Below are 22,956 nucleotides of genomic sequence, written 5' to 3'. Positions count from 1 at the left end.
CAGGTTTGGTCAATGATTATGATTGCCATTTACTCTCAGCAGTTTTTCCCTGCCAAGCTGCACACTAAAGGAGACTACAAGCCAGCAAAAGGCTCTCTCCAGCCCAGCACTAGTAGTGCTCCCATTGCTAGTTTGCACCCTCATACTACACTATCACCAGTTGATTTTCACTGACATGAAAGAGGATAACTGGGCCAAGGACCTCAGAGTCAATCCTAATTCTCAATTACACAACAAAGAGGGCATTAGTTAGTTAACGCTAGGATATAATAATACTAATAATAATAGGGCAGGATAAACAGGATAAGAAAACAGAAAGCACTGTCTTTTATATCCTATATATCATTCTTTCCACTGGAAAGAAAAATCCAGTAAAAATGTGTAGTGCTTACCTCATTGCAATTTGCACTTTAGCAGTCCCAACTGCTTCTGTATCATCGCTGTCAAACACCATCACTTCCGACACACATGGTCTGAAAGAAATCAAAGGCAATTAAGGACTTGATTTCCCTCTTACTGAAGTGCTAGCATTTAGGTGATACAAGATCTTTTCCCTTCCATTCAGGGGTTGGGTATATGGATTTTGTAAAATTAGCAGTTAAAAGAAAGCCCATTTAAGAAGTAAGTGCAATCATCCTTATAGGTATGTATTACAGTGCTTATCAGCAGAAAGTCATATGCCTTTCCCCTTCACTGCCAAAAAAAAAGCGCCACACAAAAGACTGCAAAAATAAGGCAGTGGGGGATTTTTAAAGGGTTCCCTTGACTGGCTTTTAGTAAAGAGAGCTGACTGCCCAGCAACAGAAATAAGACTTAACAACTGCAATCTTATCCTGCACTGACACAGCAAAAATTCTCAAGTTTTATTAGATTTAAGTAATTCCTTTGTTTCTTTAAGAAATCAAACTTCCCTAAGCACATTAAAAGTGATGTACTACACTGACTGGTCTTCCTTGAAACAGCTACCCACATTATTTTCCTCCCAGCGTGCCCTCTGCCAAAGTTTCATGCACTGAAAGTCCCCAAAACTACATTGTCTAATTGTCTCAGAGGCTCTGCTGTAGCACATTAAAACAGGATTAGCATTCCTTTCTTCTAAGTATTTTCCATATTACTTAGCACTCTCTTGTATTTCATTGTATTTCAGCTACAGAGGACAAACATATTGCTCATCCTACCCTCACCATTTATTACAGGCATCAAAATGATACTGCAGTCATTACAAAGGATGGTGTGCCAACAACTCGGAAAACATTAAGTAACAAACATGTGAGTGGTCCATGGGGTGTCTTCTGTAACTGTCACACATTATCCCTCCTCCCCTCTCCGCAGAGCTCCCTATCCCATTGAGGGGACGCAGGGGCCCTAAGACACCCAGCTCTCTGACTGCCTGGCTTGTGCCAATGAGGTCCACTTTACAGAAGCATTACACGTTCTTGTCAAAGTGAATTGTGCTGTAAACATAAAAAATTACTCATTTATCGAGAGAATTAACAAAGATAATGAATAAATGGGGGGGATACGAGACGAGCAATTTTTCACCTTTACAATCCTGTCCTGCAACAAAAGACCCAATAATTCATTTCAAGGACAATAAAATGGTAAGAAAAATCCATGTTAGATGCAGCCAAACAAGGTATCAATAAGATCAGTACCTTCCAGTGAACTTTTTGTCAAACCATCCCAGATAGCTTTAGCAAGCAGTAAGGGAGGTCCAGAAACCCGTCAAGAGCAGCAATGCCCAGCTCTGGCTATAAGCTATGCACTTAGGGGGAAAGTCTGCAGAAATCATGTCCTGGGTCCAAGAGATTGGGAACTGCATTGCAGCACGAACACATCCACGAGGCAGTTCAAGGTGCTTCTGCTATCTTCCTTAAAGATCCCAAAGTCCCCTCATGCTGACTGAGGACTGTCATTGACACCAGAATGGCCGACTGACAGGAGGGGAACTTTACACCTGCCAGATGGCTCTGCTATCCCCATCAATGCAGCAGTCACAGCTTGCCAGCACCTTCACAAACAGACCAGCTGTTCAAACGGTTCTGAGAGCTTGCTTTCAGCTACTTCTATTACAGGAAGCATGGGTCACTTTGATAATCAAATTTAACCTGCTTACAGTTTTTTCAGAAGTATTAAGAAATCTGAGATTGAGAACTTTAGCCACCACATTAGAAAAAAGATCATAACCAGCATTATTCCAGCTGACTCCTGTGTGCAAAGCTGAGTCATTGGCTTCTTCCTAGATAGGTCTGATGTCTACCTTTGTACAGACGCCTCATATACCCCGCTATCGCCAGCAACAGATTCATCAGACACTGCAGCTGACACACATGCCACCTTCAGCGCTGTCCCTCCAGCTGTATTTATACCTATCAGAAAAGCACAGAGGAAAATCAAAAACAGGTGTTAATGAAAAACTGTCTGGATCAGGCACAGCTTTTATCCTCCCATTGAATTGCATTTTTTCCCCACCCAAGTATTGTTAAGCAACAGCACATTTCTGAAGAGAGAGAGGACACAGGTAGGGCGGGCTGTGCTCAATAGCCACCATCAAGTCAGTGCTTCAGGAACGTGCTGCTGGACTGCCCTAGAGAGCAAAAAGCCCCTGGACAACTAAGGAACAGCCTATGTGCTAGGGGTGAGAGCAGGGTTTTGTTGCATAGTCAATGCCCATTTAAAACTTGGGTCCTGCGGTAGCATACCAACGGTTGAGGTTACACCCCAGTTGTGCTGAGTGTGTTGCAACTGGCTACCCCCAGCACCTCCATGGGAGCAGGTCCTCACAGGCAATGCGAGGAGAGGCTTTCAGAGCACCTGAATGGCAGACAGGTACCCATGACAAGATGGGCAACGTGCAGAAGCAGCAGAACTTGTGAATCCCAACAGAGTTACAAATTTGAACCAATAGAACAGATTCTGCTGCAAGTTACCCTCAAGCAGGCAGTAGGCCTTCTGGTTCTAGCTACCCCAGAGAGCAGCAGCAAGGCAAACACTACTGACCAAGCATAGATTATCCTGAGGGCTATATCCCACCTGCAGAGCTTATACCAAAAGTTTAGCTTCAAGGAGGGGAAACAGCAAAAACCCACCACCTGCATAGCCCTGAATCCAAAAGATTAGTGTACACAGGACAGAAGATGGGTCAAGACCATGTTAACCGGCTAAACATGGAAAGAAAGAGAGATTATAGGATTCAAAGTAGCAGCCACATGCAGAAATGCAGAGAAAAGGACATAGGGAAGAGAAACTGATAAAGCTGAAGCAAAGAGTTTAGCATGGAGGTGTTGCCTGCCTCAGATTTCTTGTGCTACAAAACAGGTTGATATGTCCTGGAAACTTCTGCAAATTCTGCACCTTTTCACTTGATGCATCACATTTCTGCAGAGATACGCTTCAGCTGTAAGTCTGGAGAACTCTGTCTGCCAAGGTGTCTAACAAGGGCTGGGACGTACCCAGCTCTTGGCTCTCCCTCTCTGGCAGTGCTTTGGGGCACCTGCTCCAAGAGTGAGGAGGTGCTGTGCTGTCACACTGGCAGCAGCTGTGACCCTGCAGCAGAAGTGTGGCAACGCACTCCTCTCTAAGGGGCTTTCATCCTTCAGAAGTGGTCGCTCTCTCCCATAGCCTTAGGAAAGCATATGCCCCCAAACCAATATATGGTTTCCGTCCCATATTTTCTTTATTACTAAGGAGTTTGTGGGGTTTTTTTTCTGCACAGTCTCAAAGCCACTTAAAGAGTTAAGTTTTAAAAAAAACATTGGTGCAAAAAGTGTGCAAGCTCAACATATGGTTATGGAATAACATAAGGACTTGTTCTACAACCAACAGTAGAGGGTGCTACAGGTGACACCAACATATTGAGTGCACATGTAGCATTTGGGCCCATTAATCCATGTATTTTTTTTGACACCACTGAATGGTACTTTCTCATCTTGGTATTCCCATGGAACTGTTGAGCAGAAATAAATGTCCAGACCTTTCCCCCATAGACCAAACCACATGAATAAAAGTTAGCACCTGTAACACAATATATCAGTCATTAACTGAAACAAATGGGTGCATTTAATAATGGCATTCACAGTTTAATCCATTCTCCCACCTGTTATGTGTAAGGGCCTGGCCCCTGCTGCACTCCACATACTCTGGGCTATGCTGGAGGTATGTGGGCAGGGTCAAAACTATGTCTCTTCTTCCCCTAGTGCTGCTTTGTACCCTCCATCCTATGGTTTTAATATGAAAATAATTTCCTCCCCACTGGCTGGCTTCCTAGATCAACTTATTTGAGTTTTATGCGCCGCTCCCAGAAACACCACTCCGAGAATCCCTCAGCACAGGGCTTCCTCACCAGGAAGAACACCGCAGGTAAGACTCCAGCAGGCTCAACCTCTTTCTCCTTCAGTTGCCAATGCCATTTAGTCATTTCAACCCAGAATGTATTCGTTTTTGTCCACTTCACCTGAGCACCTTGCAGCCAAGGGGGGGGGCAAATACAGAGGGTGCACAAACCCCAGCAACGACATCAGTATCTGCTTGTACAGCAGAATGCTAAAGTGTAAACCTGAATGGGTAAACCTGAAAACATGGAAGCTCAGCCCTGCAATTCTTACATGCTGAACATGTAACTTTTGCATGTGGCTAACACAAAATTTGGATTTTCTGTTTTGAGTCTCTAAAGAGGTATCACACTAAGTTTATGGAAGAATTCAGAAATTACTCAACTCTCTTCTATATTCCAAGCAGGCATATAGCACTTCCTGTGCTTTTTTACCTCTTTTTCCACTCATATCAAGAATTTAAAGTTTACTCTTCACCTCCTGCCATGTCCCCTTCCATAGGCTCTCCTGGACACACCATGACAAGGCCTTGAAGATCCATGTCATGCACTGTCCTCACATCCATGCCATTTCCTCAGAGAATGCCAGACTCTGCCAGATTCCAGGTTTTGCTATTAGTTTGACCTACATGGCTCGGATATCTCTCAAGTGAGAAAGGAAACCTTATTTTAGCTTCAAAAGTATCAGAGGTTCTATTCTAACAGAAATAAAAAGCAAATCCCTCAGGTATATACTGTTCAGCTCTTCTTACAGAACACGTGAGCGTGCTTTGCCCATGAGGCCAAGTACCGACCACCCCAGATCCAGCCACCACATTTTGGGTGTTACACTGAACCCCCGGCAAAATACCTGAGGAGTAAAATCTCATCTCGTTATTGCTCTGAAGTAAACTACTTATGGTGATTATTTTGTCTGCTGACTGGCTAACAGCAGTAATCACTTAATCTGCTTAACACCTGAGCTTTCACTTCAACAGCCCTGACAAATCTTGAAGCACTAAAAAGGTTAAAACTAATCAGTACCCAGTTCTAATACGAATAATTACTGTTTCCTACTAAAATGCATAATACCTTTTGTTTGTAGGAATATGGTAGCCTAAAGGGGAAGAACTGCGCACATGTCTTAATAAATGGTATCAGCCTTCCTAATGCAGAAGCAGTGATACCATGGTGCTAGTTCCCTTTCTTCACACAGGCTGTTTTATAATCCTGTGAACAACAGAAACAAACTGCACTGCTGGTTCATACGACTACAGCTTACAAGTTTATATTGCCTTTAAAGCTCCTCTTCACTGCAGTTACAAATCCAGTCATTTCACTCATCTCCACTGGATTTAACCCAACTAACAGTCGGCAAGGGCTTCAGACAGGCCCTAGCACAAATGCCCTGACTGCTGCCTACTGCTTTCCATCCACTTCAGCCCAGTCATCATTCTAAAAAGGGATGAATCCTTTCCACCTACCAATAAGCCATATGCATGTATGAGAACATCTACTATCTTAAATGTCTTATTTTATCATGCTCACAATCTAAACATGTTTTGTTGCTAAGAGACCATTCCCCTCAAACTAGCAGAAATTCAAGCACAGCCTTGACATGTCTGCTCAGCTGAAGTTAATAAATTCATTGCCACTGATTTACTGGGAACCAGAGCAAGACAGGGTGTATGCTGAAGTAGCAGGGAGGATTTTTATTGTCATTTGTTAACTATTAAACTAAATGCCTTTCCCAGTCTTCCTCAAAAGCTTGGCCAAAAAGTTTGTGTCAGTATGCCTCTCAGTATGTGTCAGTACATGCCTCCCAGTTTCAGACCCATAGCACTAGATGACATTCTGAATAGTTAAGTGCCAAATTAAACCAGGCATTCCACCACAACCATTTTTATTTGCACATGAAATCCCTGTAATTTGTGTACACATGCCTATAAATATACTAAAAATACAACTAGATACAGTCTTCTGTAAAACTCATCAGATCAGCACTACTTTTTGTGTACAAATTAAAATTCCAGCCTTTTCATCCAAGCAAGATGGAACACAGTGGAATACACTTTTCAACATGAAGATATCAAGTTGACTGACAGGTTTTGAAATACTTGCTTCTCAATGCTTTAGAAACTACATTAAAAATAAATGCATGCATGTGCATGCAAATAATTTGTTACCATACCTTGACCTAGATGTTTATCTCCTGCTCTAGGCTCTTCCAGTCTACAGCTGCCACTCCCAGAGTTTAGGGTGAGTTCTGAGAGATTTCTACTTATCTCTGTGTCATCAAAATCCATATGGCTTGAAAAGGCATCACCAGTTAGGAGTGGGTCTATCACCAGTGGAGAGCAAGGTGGAGATGGAGAAGAAAGAGATGACCTTGGAGATAGCGATGTCATGGATTTTGGAGTACCAGACAATGATCTCAGAGCCTGTACGCGACTGGTGGTATCTGCTTTGTGAGTTTTCGCTACTTCGTTTTCATGAATAGTGGTGATACAGCCCGATGGTCTAAATCCAGTGGCTCCTTCTAAGAGCAAGTCAAGCTTGTTTTGGTAGTCCGTGTCCAACTGCTCCAAGTGCTCATAGTAGAGATCAGTGAAACTGGCTGACGTGGATGAGTCCTGGCTGGAGGTGGCAAGTGATCCTCTGCTAGATGCAAGAGAACCGGGGCTGCTGCTTGAGGAGAGGGAAAGCATGCTGGTGGAGAGACTGAAGGAAACAAGTCAGAAAACCATTATACTGCATCTCCTGATTTCTCAGAGAAACACTGCAATGTCACCAAATCTCTAAACCCATGTGGTACATTTTTCTTCATTAGCTCAGGCCATATGCATTAGTCCCCACAACAATCCAGAACCACAGTCTACTCAGTGGAAAAGTCAGGTCACTTTTCAATAAAGAAAATATAGTTCATACACATTTTTCTACTCACTGTATCAACCTCATAAGAGTCTGTTTAGCCAAAACAACTCTAATGAATAATTTCAAATCAATTAAAGTTAGTGACATTCTCCTCCCACATCTGTCTGAAGAAAAAAATCTATAGTTGCTGTTAATCTCCAAAGCAGACCACAAAAACCAACAAGGCCCATGCAAGAACGTGAAATTATTGCAGCCAACCGTCTGTCTGTATGGAAATTTTCTTCTATTTGCCTCAATCTTGCACCCCCAGCCAAAAGGCAGTATCACAGCCGCCTGGAGCTGGCCCTCAGAGATCACAACAGCCAGCAGTTACCAAAAAACTGGCAGGATTTACCTATGTGAAAGACTGCTACATGGAATCCAGGGCCAAGAGAGCAAGGGGAAGAGTTGGAGCTGGGCTGTGAAATCAGTTTACACAAGTTATTTTCCCCTAGAGATCTAATTTCAGAACATAACTGACAGCAAAATTAATTTTAAGCAGGTGCTGAATAGAAGTCTGTTCAGATGAGAAAGCCCAGACACCACAGCACACTTTTCTGCTCAGAAGACCCAATAAATCCTCCAGTACCAACTACAACATATATGATCCCTAGAAATTCCATTTAAACCAACATTCCTGATCCAGATATTAAATACCTTGCTTGTTACTGACTGTTCAAAGACCCTTAACCCTCACTTCAGATATGGATTAGCTATTGAAAAATTTCTGCATATGCGTAAGTGGCTTAAGTTGCCCCACTGAAAAACAGTGATGATATTAGTAAGCCTAATAATCCCTTACTTATTATTTATGGCGTAAAAGCTAGAAGCTGGATTCTTATAATTATGCCCATGACCTTATGCAGAAAAATGCAACTATGCAGAATTTAGTATAATTTTGGCACAAAACAGCTTCTGCATTTGTATGACAGATGTGCACTGCATCACGTTTGTTCAAAAAAGCTTTTCAGTGAAACATAACTGAAACATGATAAATGTTTTTGCATTTTGGCAGTATATATAGATCTGGCGAAGACTAATGAATTTTCAGCTTTTCAGTGTATTTCACTATCAAAAAGGAAGGGGGTTTAATTAATCTTTTCCCTATCAACAAACTGGACTCAATTTCATTTTGTGCATACCTTTGAATGCCAAACCTTTTGCATTACGGGGTTAATAACAAGGAAGGAGCATGCCAAGAACACTGGGCACATAGTTAGGAAGAAATTAGTTTCACATGCTTCTTGGTCACCTCAAAAGATCCCTAATCAGCTAGATGAAATGAAAACATGATGCATTTCCACTGCATAAGAGTATCACAGATAGCTATTCTCCAAGGTGGCTTATTTACATGTCAGTCTTGCACTATGATTTCTTTCCAGGCTTTTCGTTGTCATCTTCACAAAATGAAACAGAATCCAAGTGGAGTAGAAGCTACAAACAGAGTAAATTCAGTACACACTGATAGGAAAAATCTCAACCAAACAAAAACCCCACCAAATTCTCTTCCTAATCAAAAGACAAACAGTTTTAGCTAATGATGATTTGGCCTTATTGCTTACAGTCATGGATGTGCCTAGAAACAGCGATCCTATGCTCTTCCAGAACTACAGCCGGCAGACCACATTACGACTGCAGAAACATTTCTATACCCCATATGAACCACAACCAGATTCAAGGATATCTCAATTGATTGTCTACATTGCAAGCAACAGCACACTTGGAATTAACTTAGAGAAACATTACCATAATACTCATACATTAACGTGCAGTTGCATTGCTAAGGTTCACTTTACTTGCTGTGTGTTAAGCTGTCTTTAACATATTTTATTAATATAATACCTCAGTAATTCAAACATTAGTAAAAAAATCTCAGCTATCCTAAGTCACCTAAATGTTACATGTCCAAAATAGAAGGGATTGCAGAGGCGGTGGATGGAGACACTGCCACAAGGTTATTTATCCCATTCTAAAGCACCCATCTAAACTGAGCGGGACGTATAATACTCAAGGCTTCTCCTTCCCTTGACTACACAGAGGTCTTCAGTTATTACTCTAACTGAAAGGCCTTTTAGACCTCTCAGATGGGAGATAAAATTGTTACCAGAGAAAGTCAGTTACACCATGTGCAGTTAAAGCACCTACAACTTCTGTAAATGGTTATATACCTTTTCAGCTGAGTGTGCAACATTGCAACTAATCGCGTTGTTTCTTCCAGTTCTCGGACTAGGTGGTTTCTTTTGCTATTCAACTTCAATCTAAGAAGACAGAAGAAAAAGATGAGCTAAAGGAGCATTTACTATTTAAAGTCAGGAGTAAAAGGAAAATTTATTTTTTCTATGAAATCCTACAAAAGTTAATAAGAATACACAATATAATGTGGGACAGAATTTGGTCACCATGCATAGGTGTTTACCAACTTCCAATACTCTTAAAATATGCAACTCAATACTGAAAACATTCATAACAGGGAAAATAGCTGGTACTATAGAAGTTAATGTTTCTAGGATCAGGCTTCAAAAAGAGTCTGGCAGACTTTGCTATACACTGTTGCATTCTTATACTTACTGTGCTAATAAAGGTTTAAATGCTTTCATGTGCTTTCAGTAAGGCCCATGGATGAACTAAGGCTTACGTGATTTAGTTATTAACCATCTCATTACAGCTTTACATGAATTATGGACTGTAGCATCATCTCAGTTTTATTTCACAAACATGTGCACTTGGATGTTCGTTCTCTAATTTAGCAAGTCTCCAGACAAGAAATCCTTCTCCAGAAACATGGTGTTTCTTTGGCACACTAGAAAAGGACCATATTCCTAAAACTCACAAACAAAGGTGTTCCTCTTATGGCAAGACCTGAAACATTTGTCAAACCACAGATATTTCAGGGTGGTAAAAATCCTTCAGCTGAAGCATCGGATAAGCCTGTAATTTTTTCAGCATGATAAATCATGAAAAGGCTATGTAGAAAATGGGTGTGGTCTGGACACTGAGCATGTAGAAGGAATGAAAATATAGGGCAGAGAGAGTAAATGCAACAGGCCTATTCCATATATATTCAAGAGACTGCAGCTAAAAGTAACATCGCCATAGCCACCCACATTAATACATCCAGACTATAAAGTGCTTGTAGGCAATGCCTAATGCAGTATTCATCCTCACTGTACATTCCCATGAGATCTCCCCCTGCAACACATGTAAAATTAGGGAGGATAGTTGGTATTTTTTTCAGGTAGTTCAGATTCACAAGATATTCCATGCAACTCCCACAGCACTGACAAATGCCAGTTCCTACAGGAATCACATACAAGGATGCTGAGAACAAACAACAAATTTTAAAAATTTAAAATTCCATCTGTTGACATTTACCAAGCTCCAGACTGCACAGCAACTGTAGAAGCTGCCGTGAGGAGCTGGCTGCATACAGAAACATTATAGTATGCTAACATTAAACTGGGCTATTTTGAGCATTTGTTATATTCTCATAGAGTCCCCGTTTGTAGGAACAACCACCTTTACCCACTTGGGGAGGAAGACTTGCAGGTGGTTTCAGAATTTCTGAAATTCTGAAATTCAGGATTTCAGAAGCCTTGTAAGTAGAAACTGTCTCCTTGGAAATCTCAGGGCACACTGCTATCAGCATTCAGCCAGGGGATGTTGCTGCTTGCTCACGATTACCTCTTGTCCAACAAGGCAAGCTCTGTCCTATGCCCAGTAACCTACCTCTCAGTCAGCGCTTTGCTCTGAGTGTCTCTAGCAGCCTGAAGGTCTTCCTCTAGATGCCTTCTCTCTGTCTCCAGTCTCTCCACCTCTCCTCGAGTCCATTTTCTGGGGCTAATGAATCGCATTTCTTTTAAGAGCTCCTCTTTCTCATTAATTAATATTAGACGATCCCGCTCAGAGTCCAGCACGCCAGGCCAGGCCTCGCTGTCAAGCTTGGCCAATTGTATTTTCAGGTTTGCTATTCTGCAGCAAAAAGAAAGCAGTTATTCCATAAGGAGTTTCTGAGCTATTGCTCCACAGATGCACTAAAGTGAATCATGACCAATCGTATCTTCCACTGCCCTGAAGGCTCTCCGCTCAGGTACAACTACACTCAACCCTCATGCCCTCCTTACCAGGGCGCTGTCAAGTGATGGCACTGCCAGGAGGCTGACATGCAGAATGAGATTTTAACTCAGGTTTGCTCCTAATGGTAAGTTAAGTCTCTAGCTAACCTGCAGTGTCCACCAGTCAGGTAATGGCATAACAGAAATTCTGGATCTCAAAAAAAGCTGTCAGATATACTATAGGATGTTTCATATGCCTTGCAGCTAACGACCTCACAGTACTTGGTGTGGAGAGTATCATGTGGTAAATATCTGATCTTTAATCAGTTTTACAGAAAAGAACTCCGTATACAATTCAGATTGGCTGATAAAGATCAGTGGTTACTCAGAAGTTTAGAAGCTAATCTTATCTTTAGAATAAAGAAGTTAATCATATGCGTGCTGCTACTGGAAGAATCCAACTGGTGACTCAACACTAAGCATTTTGGACACATTAAAGAGCTAGGCTACTTCTGGTGCAACATGCAACTGAGGATGTGAGGAGTGGAAGAGGCAATACAATCCTACCTAAATCCAGAGCCACTTATTTACGTGACATTTAAAGTCTATTTTCATTAGAGGTATCATTCCAGATTTCAGTTCAAAGTCTACCACTAATCCTTCAGCACCACATTATCTCAGGCAGGAAGATGATTACTAAAAGCAACAATACAGATGTAGAATTTAGCAAGAGCTTTGACTGACAGCAGAGGATAGCACAGCTTATGGCAGGTAAGAAGGCTGCTCACTTCAACTATCTGCCCATTCCTAATTTCCCAAGTATCTGAACTGCTCAGCAGTTCGCTCCACAAGTCATTAACTTTGCAGTGCAACATGCAGAGGGAAGCAAAAACACCAGGAGCAGGCCAGGGTACAGAACCAAGGGCAGTAACGTCAGTCTTCCCAAACGAAGCTGCATCCTTTGGACTCATCGACCTACAACTCTTCATGACCTGACAGGGTGATCACAGTAGTTTGGTGTGAAACAAAAGTACAGCTAAAGTAGAATAAGAGTCACCCCAGGACTTGCATTTCTGGAACTCGAACAACCAAAAATGATTGAGTGGGAATGCGGAGGGCAGAATGGGCTGGGGTGGAGAAATTACAAAATCTTAGAAGGCAAACAAGGAGAAAAAATATCTTGCGATATAAGGCAAGATGTTTGCAAAAATAAGTCACCTGACCGAAGACCAGAGAGGCAAGGCATACATGCCCCTTCATGTGATTAACTCAGGTTAATCTCTCACTCATGTTTAGCAATTACATAAGAAATGGAAGTGAAGTGCTGTACATGTAAAATGGAAGTCCAATATTCATCTCCCTTTGAAAAGGGCTTTATGATCTGGTGACAGAATTACTGGACTTAAATTGGGCACGACCAATAGTTGTGGGTACTAATCTGGATCAATCTGTAAAATTTGGTTTATGCTACAGAAGCGCACAGGATGGTGCACACTTCTTCCAGCAAACCAGCACACATGCAGGCACAGAGCAAACTGAATGCCAACTAGCAAAATCAAAGTGTGTGGAGTAATAAGATGCAGATCCAGGCAGCGGCAGCTACATGACTGCTGAATGGCCTTGAAGAATAAAGCTTTGTCTTCCAAGCTCCGGAGGCCAAGAGGAACTTGAGCCCCAAGAGAGCCTGTGAAGGATTAGGCTCACACAGACTGACCTGCCTCCTCCATCACAGGAGACAGACTAAAGATCACCTTTCTGAAGAGAAGCCTCACTTTCTGTAAACCCATTTCCCACAGCAGGTTGCTTACTCTAATTGAAGTTCCATAACTGATAGATAATTAGCTCAACTATTTTTAGGTCTTAGGAGCTGTTTTGTTTTTCGAGTGCCTGCTTAAGTGCAACACTGTGCTCCAATGAAGAATTAACGGTGCATTAATTCATAATCCAAGAATTCCTCTGCGCATTTTGAAGGGATATGAGTTTAAGAGGATTGGTTGGCATTAATCTGATCACTTTTGGCACACATTTGCATGGATATGGCTTTTCCACTGGAATTTGTTCTCTATGCGTTTCCGAGTCTCACAACTTTGTTAAACTAACCTCAAGTTTTACCCTTTGTAAATGATCATTCTTTTTCCCCTTCTCCATTAAAAGGAGGTTTATGTATCCTGTTTTTCCAATAAAACAGCACTGTTACAAAAGAAATGCTTCGCAGACTGTCTGGCATTTGGCTGAAAACTCCAGCCTTCAGCATTCACTGACCGAGTCTGAACTATATCATTGCTGAGCCCTGCTAGGTTTGCAATGCAAAGAAACCAGCAATACAGGGCTCAGTCTTCCTGAATGGCTGCTAGCATGCAAGACTGAACAAAAGACAGAACAGGAGGCTCAAGTTTATTTAACTGTTTTCTTTTTACCTCAGAAAGGTAGTTAGATGATTTATTCATTATCATATCTTTTTTTTTTTTGACTGAGGAAAGCTGGTAATGATCTGTGATTTGGGCATAACAACGTTTTTAGTCTCTGTGGACATCGTTCAGACACATGCATCTCCACAGAAGTGTACATTAAGATGTGCATCCACAACCAGTAATTAACAATCCTGTATCAGATCAGCCTCTGTTCTTCAGGAAAAAAAGTATCAAAGTGGGAGGTGTGGTCTAAAAACTGACCAGTCAAATACCCACCATTGTTGCAATGCTGCTAAATGTGACATTGAAATATTCCATCTTAGGAAATTATAAAATATACTTTTAAAAGCCCAGAGTTACCACCAGTCACACAAAACCCAAGCTGGAAGTTTAACTGTTGAAGGAACTAAAACAGTGCACAGAGCACAAGTGCTACACAACTGAGTTACTACTACATCTGAAATTGTACAACATAATTTAGTTACATCTCTGATTATGTTTATGCTGCAGTAGCTATCTCCTTGTAGAGATGTAGCACTGACATCTTGTTTGACATGATAACCAATTATGCTAAAGGTTTGTCACTGCGATTGCCCTTTGTTCTTTTTCACATGTTTAGCGTTACCTGCTGAGAGTGTAGGGTTCTCATCTCACTCAGTTGTGAAAGAAAAGGACTTATTGGTGGGGTGGGTAACGGAACACACAGAATTGCACCCTGACAGTTCTGGTGTGATGAAGTTCAGCAAAATATTCACCAGCTTCTGTGGCTTTAGTCTGGTGCACAATACCATAAACAGTTTCTCCTACAGTTCACTTTCAAAATCATCAGCCCTTATATATCTAGTAGCTCTAACCTAATTAATATGGGATCAACTTGATTTCAAGGGATTAAGTTCTACCTTTTCAGGTAATGCAGAGCTAATAAGAGATTTATTTCTACCATTTGGCTCCCTTCGTAATACACGCATGGGCAAAGTACTTGCTCTTCTATTGTGTTTTTGGAACACTAATATTGTGCTGAGGGGACAGGAAACTTCTAAAATCACAAGGAGAAATTTTCAAAGGAGCATAAGGTTCCTTGTGAGTCACTATATCCATAGTATTGTTCCAGCTTAAAACCAGTGAAGGTATTTGTTTCTGCAGCTCCTGCTAAAGGCTATGCCAAAACCACAGTACTCCGATAGCTAGAAATCTTTTCATTTTAACATCAATTATTCATGCCTATTCAGACCCATCTTTCCTCATGAAAATGTTTGTTTAAACTCTGAGAAAATATCTGGATAATCTAAGACAGGCATGAGATATCAAGCTGCCTTCAACTGCAAGAGTGTTGTATGCCCTTCAGCATTACTTCATCTGAAGTACTGTATTGCCTTTATAAAATTCTGTCTCTTTTTAAAAAGCATGTTAATTGTATTCTCAGGTTTGTCATTATTCACTTGTCCCTTCTTGGAAAAGATACAGGCTAAAGTGAGAGTGCTCCACTTCAATCTGAAGATGTGAAGTCAGTGTGAATTAAACTGCTATCTTGAGCAATGCTTAAAAGTAAAAAGCAGTTTTAACATTGAAAAATTAACTGCTGCATCTGGGGGGCTGATAATATTAATGTTGTTTTAAAAAGACACAGATACATTTGAATGTCAAGGTCAATGTTCATCTTGGATTGGCAAAATAGACAGTTCTAATAAAACTGCTCCACGTAGAAAGAAAAGTGTAAGATCATGTCAAAAAGCAGCTAGGTACACACAGTCTTTGACAACTGTCACAGATACAGATCAAATTTTATACCGCCAAGAAACATGGCCTACTGACCATGCCAATATACTAAAATGAGAACTTTATGAGCAACCTCATCCTTAAAGCTCTTATCCCTAACCAGAGACTGGGAAAAAAATCCTTCTCTGCATATATTGCAAGTACATATTGTACCATGCTTCTGAAGTTTGTTTTTCTAGAATTGCGATGTCCCTTCAGAGCAGTTAAAATTGAAATCACTCACCACCACTGAGGATTACATTGCTGAACAAGGGCTAGCCCAGCCAAAGTCTAAATATTGCTTAGCAGTTTTTAGGTAGACTATTTCTCCATAAAAATAAAGGTACTTGCTAAACACTTGCGTTAGCTATTATCTATTGAAAAAGTACAGCCCAGAAAACTTTTGCCTGAATTAGTCTGCTAAGTAGATATGAATCTTAAAAATCTATTCTCCATTCATCTCAGATCAGAGGGCAAGGGTGAAAACTTACAATCTTACAGATAAGCAGATGAGCTCTGAAATTGTAGCCATCGACCATATTTTGATATGTTAGGTGTTAACACAATATACATTTCTCCTTATCTGACTTAAGGCCATGCAAACATTCGTTTCATTTATGAATAGGGTAAGGAGATGCCTTGCAGTACAGTCTCCTTATTAGGAACAGGGAAGCATTGGCAACATGCAGCAAAACCACTTATGTCCCCACAGGTGTGGCCAGACTGAATTCTTCATGTATTAGTCACTCCATAGTAATTTCTAGTATGGTTATTTATTTCTTGAATGATAACGTTGGCCCAGAAAGCCTATTGCCTCACCTGCTCAAAAATTACCATGTTTACTTAACAGTAACACTGGGTTTCAATCTGAGTGGCACATTTTCTAGTGAAATATATCTTCAGGATAAGCTGAGTGACAGCCAACAGGTACAATAGTCCAAAGAATTACCTTCTCTTTGCTTCTTCATACTGAAGGCGTAATCTCACTTTCTCAGCCAACTGGTTATTGCTGCTGGTAATAAACTGAGACACAAAACAAAATCAGCAACTTAGTAACCACTCCTCTTTTGATATTGCATATTGAAATTGATGATGTGACAAGAGCAAGCGTAACTTGTAAAACTCATTTACTAGTTAAACCAATCATTCAATAGAAAATATTGCCTTTGATTAAATTTTTCATGATTGCTTCAGATACTTAAAAACCCACAAGAATCAGAGGCCCTTTTTGGCCTAGTTTATCAGAAAAAAAGTCTACCAGTTCTATCTCAGGCTTCTGTTTTCATGCACACACAAATAGCTTTGTAATCTTTCTTTTTAAATGCTGTTCGCAGTCTTTAAGTGCTGCATTGCATTTTGTTTTCGATGACATCTTGCTTTGGTTGACAAGTCTTAAAGACAAGGGGCCGCCCATCATGCCCAAATCTGCAGATCTTTAGTCAGAGGTGTGGCCCTGACTGAAAGTGGCTGCAGACATTTAAGTAAAAGTTCACAGGAGAGGCTTTTGTGATGTCCTGTGAGACACATGATGTACCCACAGCACCGATCGAGTCCTTGCTGAGGCTGGCACTCACCTGACAGTTACCATCTTGTTGCACATGTGGGACTGAAGGTTTACAAGTACTATGCATGGTCAGTGGCATCAAAATATCTGCACATGCGCTATCACTCTCAATCATAACACACTAAAAGCCAAATGCACTCTGAAGGGAAGTCCTCATTAGAGCTTAGTCCATACATAGCTGCTGAATGTTTCTTGTATATTAGCATATCACTGCTATGAAGAGCTACAGGAATATTTGTATCACAAGAAGCTACACCTACAGGCAAAATAAAACTTACTTCCCTTTTATTCCCACCTGGGTTGTTCTAATGTAGACAGTGTGGGGAAACAGGGCTTGCCTTTAGAGATACATTAATATTGCACACAAAAACGAAGGTCACACTGAAGTTTAAACCAGGAGAAGATATCATTTCACAGATACTGAGCCCATGTTTGGAAACTCGTACTAAGGCTGTACTACATACAGGTCAGAGGACTGTCTCCATGTACGCTTGGTTTGTCATGCATTACTCACATTTCCCGAAACCTCTGTCTGAGAGCTGACATCCAGGTACTGCCGGGATAACAAAGGGCTGGAGCTTTCCATGGTCATGCTGCTGGCCCACAGGTCTGACTGGGATCCTCTGTCATTCACAAAGCTGTCTTTTAACTTGGCTAAACTCTAAAACCATAAAAAGTCATGAGGTGAGCTCACTTCTGCTCAAAGTACTTCAGCAGCTACATAACTTTAGCCTAAACTATACGATTAAGATCTGACTGTGTTTACTATGCACACTCAGACCCTGCAAACATGAGGTCAGGCATGGCTGAACTGCACCACCCACAGCATAAAGCAGCCCACAGGCATTAGCACACTGTCTAACCCGGTCTGCCATGTCCAGCACAGAGCCTGTGCAAGTGGGCCACAGTGTTTTCACGGCTTCTCCAGATCTGCTCTTTGACAGCAGTACAGTCGCACTTGCTCGTTCTTGGCCAATAAACCCTAAAACAAACACTCATGTCTAAGCAAGTGCTTAGTTGCTATATTTTATACTTCTTATTTCCAGGATCCAAAGAAAAAAGGCTGCAGTCCACCATAACACGGAACTAATTTACATTAATAAAAATCTCAAATATCTGAAATACAAAAAGCTTACATTATTTCTCAGAAATTCAACCTGATAGCAATGGTGACAAAATACTACAAAGTGATCCTGTTTCAATACCTGAATGAGGTCTTGTTTTTCCTTCTCCCCTGATGTGATAGCCTTCTTGAGAGCTTTCATTTCACTTAAAATGGCTTGTGCCTCATCAAGTTTGTAGCCACCTTGAGTATCAGACATTTTCATGTCAATTCTGCATGGAAATTTAAAAAAAAAATATACAGTAAGCTAGCACTTTATAAAGTCCAGTTAATTTAATCATCCTAGATGCATGCGTCTTAACATTAACTTTTAAGAAAAAACACACTCTAAAGTATAACAGACAACAGAAGGAACACAGAATCCCACTCATCATCGCCTAAGTTACTCCACTCAAGTACACTAGACTTCAGCACTCTGATTTTAGCCATATCATCTCTTTGACTCCTTAGGGAGAACAAAGATGCACACAAAACCCCGAAAACAGTATGTTTGGGCAGATCGTTACTAGTTACCTTGCTTCTAACCCAGAGAGCATCAACTTCGCCATCTATCAGTTACCTTATTTTCAGTCGTGATTTCAGAAACCAGGCACAGACCTCACATGCACAGATTTGCTTGCACAACCTAATTACAAGCTGCCTCATCTGTCCCTCTTCTCAAAGGAATTCTACCACAGCTGACGTTTATAATAAATAAGATATTAACCAGTGACATTACTTAAAACATGCCAGATATCTATTCATACAAGGGTAAGTACCTGAAACTTTTCCTCCCCTTTCACTCCACCCCAAATTTTTCCTCAGTGCCCTAAAATAATAGCTCTTATGGTTAAGACAATAGGCTGTACTGTGTCATCCATATCGAGCAATACTGAGTAAAACAGAATACCATTTAACTGGCGAGATCCTGGTTCAAAATCTTTATGCCAAGAAGTCAGTTCTGATGTGGTCAATCACATACAGTCATTGATTTGAGAGAACTATCCCCATGGCTGTGTACTGCTTTCAGTTGCATATGCCTAAAGATATCATCAGCAACATATTTCAGCTTACGTTATTTAGGCAGCTATTTATAAATGTAGAGGGGGAGGCATTACAAGCCAGAGATGTTCTACACTGAAAATAAGGTCTTGAGAACAAACTTACTTCTTCAGTGTTTGAAATCCATGCTCTTTGTACTGGAGCTCTTGCTTTAAGTGAGCTACTTCTCTCTTGAGTTTATTAACCTGTAACAAGGTGTCACACTTTTAGAATAGTACTTTATATGAATATTTAGGTACAGGTACCCATTCAGTATAGATAGCACTCTGAACAAAGCTTCCAGATAATCAGTTCATCTCAACAGCAGCTAACAGCCCTGACTGCATCCTCCTCAGGACATTATCCCTGGCTAGGGATTTATCCAGTACCCAGATATTACACCACTTAATAAGGGGCTCAAGGGAAGTTCCAACCTCATAAGCAGAAAAGCTGAGAAAAATTCAAGGAAGACAGGAATGAAACACGTGTCAATTTTACTCAGTAATGTTTAAAACCTTCCCAGTTATTAAAAAAAAATAAGCATGAGGAGAGGAGTTACGCTGCAGCAATAGAAGTCATCCTCCAAGATACCAAACCTAAAGGCCCACTGCATGAGTAACACAGCAGGATGATAATATATATTGTAAATCCGCTGACCTACAGCTTGCTGTTTTATATTCCTCTACAGAGGCCAGACTGACCTACTTTACGGTAGTCCTTTCTTCTTCCCAAACTGAGCTCTGCATGAGAGCGCACACTGCCGCTGCTAACAACTGCACTAAGCCCAGGACAAAACAGCTGCCAGTCTCTGGAGAGAACTCACAGCTCCCAGCACTGTGACACACCAAGGAGTCAGCATGCAGCTAAATATCCCATAGAGTATCTGCACAGCAGTATGTACTGCTGGCTTCCAAGGAAGTCTGAAGTCTAAGCTAAAAAAAGCCTTTCAAACTCTTAAGACAGCAACGTTTGAGAATTCTGATAAATTATCTCCTAGATTAAGAATGGCAATGTTAGCTCTTTCAACTGCTCTGGCATCTCCTTTTAGTATTTGCCATGAGGTTTGGAAATACCTGAAGATTACTTGCGGCAAGCAAAGGTCAATTCATAAGACTTACCCTCGATTTTGTAGTAGCAATCTCTGCTTTGAGGATCTCTGGGTCATACTTGGAACTTGACGATGAACCAGAGAGCACTAGAACAAATACAACACCCAGTTTAGCAGCGCTACCTTCCTCCCTACTTTTCTACCAGCCCCATCACAAATCAGGGCCTCTCATCACTCCTGCACGCCCAGATCGACACATTGCTGGTATAGGCCTTTTACTCATTTCCACATCTCTTCTCACCCCTCAAAGGCAGGGAAAGGCAACAGCGCAGTCAAGTACTCCACAAAAAGTCTACACTAAAGAGGCCAGAACATGTCCTGCATCTCCAAAGTCTTGATTTGTTCCAGGTTAACACACTTAACTCAGACTCCCAAACACATTCACTCCATTCAATAGTGTGGCTTCCTGCATTTCCAAAGGCATTTAACAGAACTGAAGGGATATGCATTGCATAAAGGGTTATTTTTATATTTTTTTCTTTTTTTACTTTCTCACTGTCTCATTGAGTAAACAATCCACTGAATGTTTACAAACAACAAAAAGCAAAGAATGAGAAGAAACTGAAAAATGGGATGCAAGCCTTCTCACTGCCTTGAGGACACAACCAATCACACAATGTGTCACCCTGTATTAAATCAATGCCCCCCAAGAGCAGAATTCTCTTCTCAGCAGTGGTTAAAACCCTTCTGCTTCAGAAGGTACAATATACAATGTTGTTAGAGGTAGCTGTAGGCAAGGGAGAAGTTTTGTTCCTTGCAGCCATCAGTTTATGCCCTATAAAACATGGGAAAGCTCTTCTAGTTCTTTATGCTTAGTTGTATTTTTAAAGACAGATTGCATCATGACAATGTAGTTCATATTCACAGTGTTCATAATGTAGTGCTCTTGTATACCAATAGTTAGAGTGCTCTTAAGAAAAGACCAAAAACCATACTGCAGAGTTGACGGACAGGACCCTCTCATCAAGTAAGAACCCTTCAGTTAACAGAAAACTACTTAAATACTTTTTAATATCAGACCCAGGATTAGCTAGTGGAATTCACCACCGTAAGATATAACCCAGCAAGACTACAGCAGGGGGAGGTCAGTCCATTGACACGTCTAGCAAGAACAAAGAGTTTGCAATATAAGGGTTATAAAAATAATTCTAGAAGACTTGCAGGAAATAAATCCTCCTCTGGACATTTTCCAGCTCCTAACTAGGTAACAATAAGGAGGAAATTTGGCCTTCTATAAACATTTCTGCACCAACTCTTGAAGCAACAGGTATTGATATTTCCTGCGTGACAAAGAATATGGAGCACAACGTTCTTCATAGACAGAGAGACAATCCACCAATGTTAGCTTGCATGTGGCATAAAATACAGACCCTTAGCTCCCCAAGACAGTCACTCAACTACCTGGGATGTTAAACTCCAAAAGGGCCTGGAAGTGCTATCTGAGATGAGCCTTCTTTCTATACTTTGGACAGGGGAATCCAGGAAAATACCACAGAACCTCATTTTTTCACATTTGTTGAAGCCCATGCTGAAAATCTGCACACTGTCTCCAGTGACTGATCCAACCGCAAGTGTGTTTCATAACAATTATCCTTTACCAAATAGGTGCTAGGCAGCTATTGCTTTTGAGACAAACTTAGCAAACACGGAGAGTGACATGGCATAACATATTCCAGTGCTCTATCAGAGGACCAGCTTCAAGCAGTTTACTGTCCTAATGGGTTCATCAGTGAGAGAGTCACTGGGTAAGAGTTCACTGACTACTCACAGCTAGTCTGAGAGCCCAGTTTGTGCTCCCAAACATCATGCAGCTGCCGATATTCTTGCTGGGCCAATTCAAGCCTCTGCTGTTTCACTTGATAGATCTCCTTCTGTGCAGCAATTGCCTCCTGGGCCAGGACAAGATAGTCTTTCAGCATATGCTCCTGCTCCCGCCGCCATTGCACTCGAGGGTCTTCTATCTGTGTAGTTTCTTAGAGAGAAAACAGAGGGAGGCAAGATCAATAGAAAGCAGGTTTGCACTGCTGCCTGGAGAAGCTCCGCCATTTATTGCAATAATTTAAAATAGCCCCTTACCCCATCCCCTAATAAGAAAGCAGAACAAGGGCATTTTCCTTCTTCTTAGGAGGTGACCATTGATCCACAATGAACTCCAACAAGCTCTGCCACACTGAATCACCACACTGAAGAATTCATGACAAAATCATTGCACAATTCTCCAACTTCTCTGCTGCTGAAGCCATCTGGCTTCTGCCTCCTAAAAACATTCACACAAGTATATGTGCATACAAGCTCTAAGATACTGACACTGACTGTTAGACTTATCTTTATTGTAACTGCTTTAGAACATTACTAATAAAATACCTCTACTATTTCACTGATAAAAACTTTCAGAAAACATCATTGCCACATGACTGCATTATATTGCATCTGACAACATGCAAGCAATTACAACTCTGCCCGTCCTCTTTGCCTGCCAAGTGGCTTTTATTAAAAAGGGGAAAGAAAACCTTCTGACTCAGATTCCATAGGTAAGTAACAATAAAGACTCATTAAATCACAAAATGTATTCATGAAGGCATCTCAAATGACATTATATAAACAGCAGCTCAGAAGGGGAGTAAACATCTTCACTGAAAGCAGGCACAGCAGTAAATCACTGCAGTATACAGGAGGCGGAGTTTAGGAAAAATATTTTTTG

General features: G+C 41.1%; 1 protein-coding gene across 3 annotated transcripts in view; it reads right to left on the bottom strand.

Annotated features, from left to right (window-relative positions):
- WWC1 (WW and C2 domain containing 1) overlaps positions 1-22,956 on the bottom strand; it is a 74,538-nt gene that overhangs the window by 10,808 nt on the left and 40,774 nt on the right. Inside the window, exons 3-13 of one of the 3 annotated variants that reach the window (XM_075102134.1) lie at positions 22,024-22,227; positions 20,266-20,342; positions 19,274-19,353; positions 18,210-18,339; positions 17,519-17,665; positions 16,390-16,463; positions 10,949-11,191; positions 9,391-9,480; positions 6,501-7,030; positions 2,261-2,369; positions 393-473 (exon numbers count right to left, since the gene is read on the bottom strand). In XM_075102134.1, coding sequence (XP_074958235.1) covers positions 393-473; positions 2,261-2,369; positions 6,501-7,030; positions 9,391-9,480; positions 10,949-11,191; positions 16,390-16,463; positions 17,519-17,665; positions 18,210-18,339; positions 19,274-19,353; positions 20,266-20,342; positions 22,024-22,227 — 1,765 coding nt within the window. Of the gene's footprint in view, positions 1-392; positions 474-2,260; positions 2,370-6,500; positions 7,031-9,390; positions 9,481-10,948; positions 11,192-16,389; positions 16,464-17,518; positions 17,666-18,209; positions 18,340-19,016; positions 19,036-19,273; positions 19,354-20,265; positions 20,343-22,023; positions 22,228-22,956 lie in introns of those variants that run through there. The other 2 variants (XM_075102133.1, XM_075102136.1) reach the window with 2 other exon arrangements.

The sequence above is a fragment of the Phalacrocorax aristotelis genome, chromosome 8 (genome assembly GCF_949628215.1).
Source record: "Phalacrocorax aristotelis chromosome 8, bGulAri2.1, whole genome shotgun sequence".
In the NCBI taxonomy this organism is placed as follows: domain Eukaryota; kingdom Metazoa; phylum Chordata; class Aves; order Suliformes; family Phalacrocoracidae; genus Phalacrocorax; species Phalacrocorax aristotelis.
Note: the sequence above shows the minus strand (reverse complement) of the source record. Positions and strands in the feature narration are given on the sequence as shown.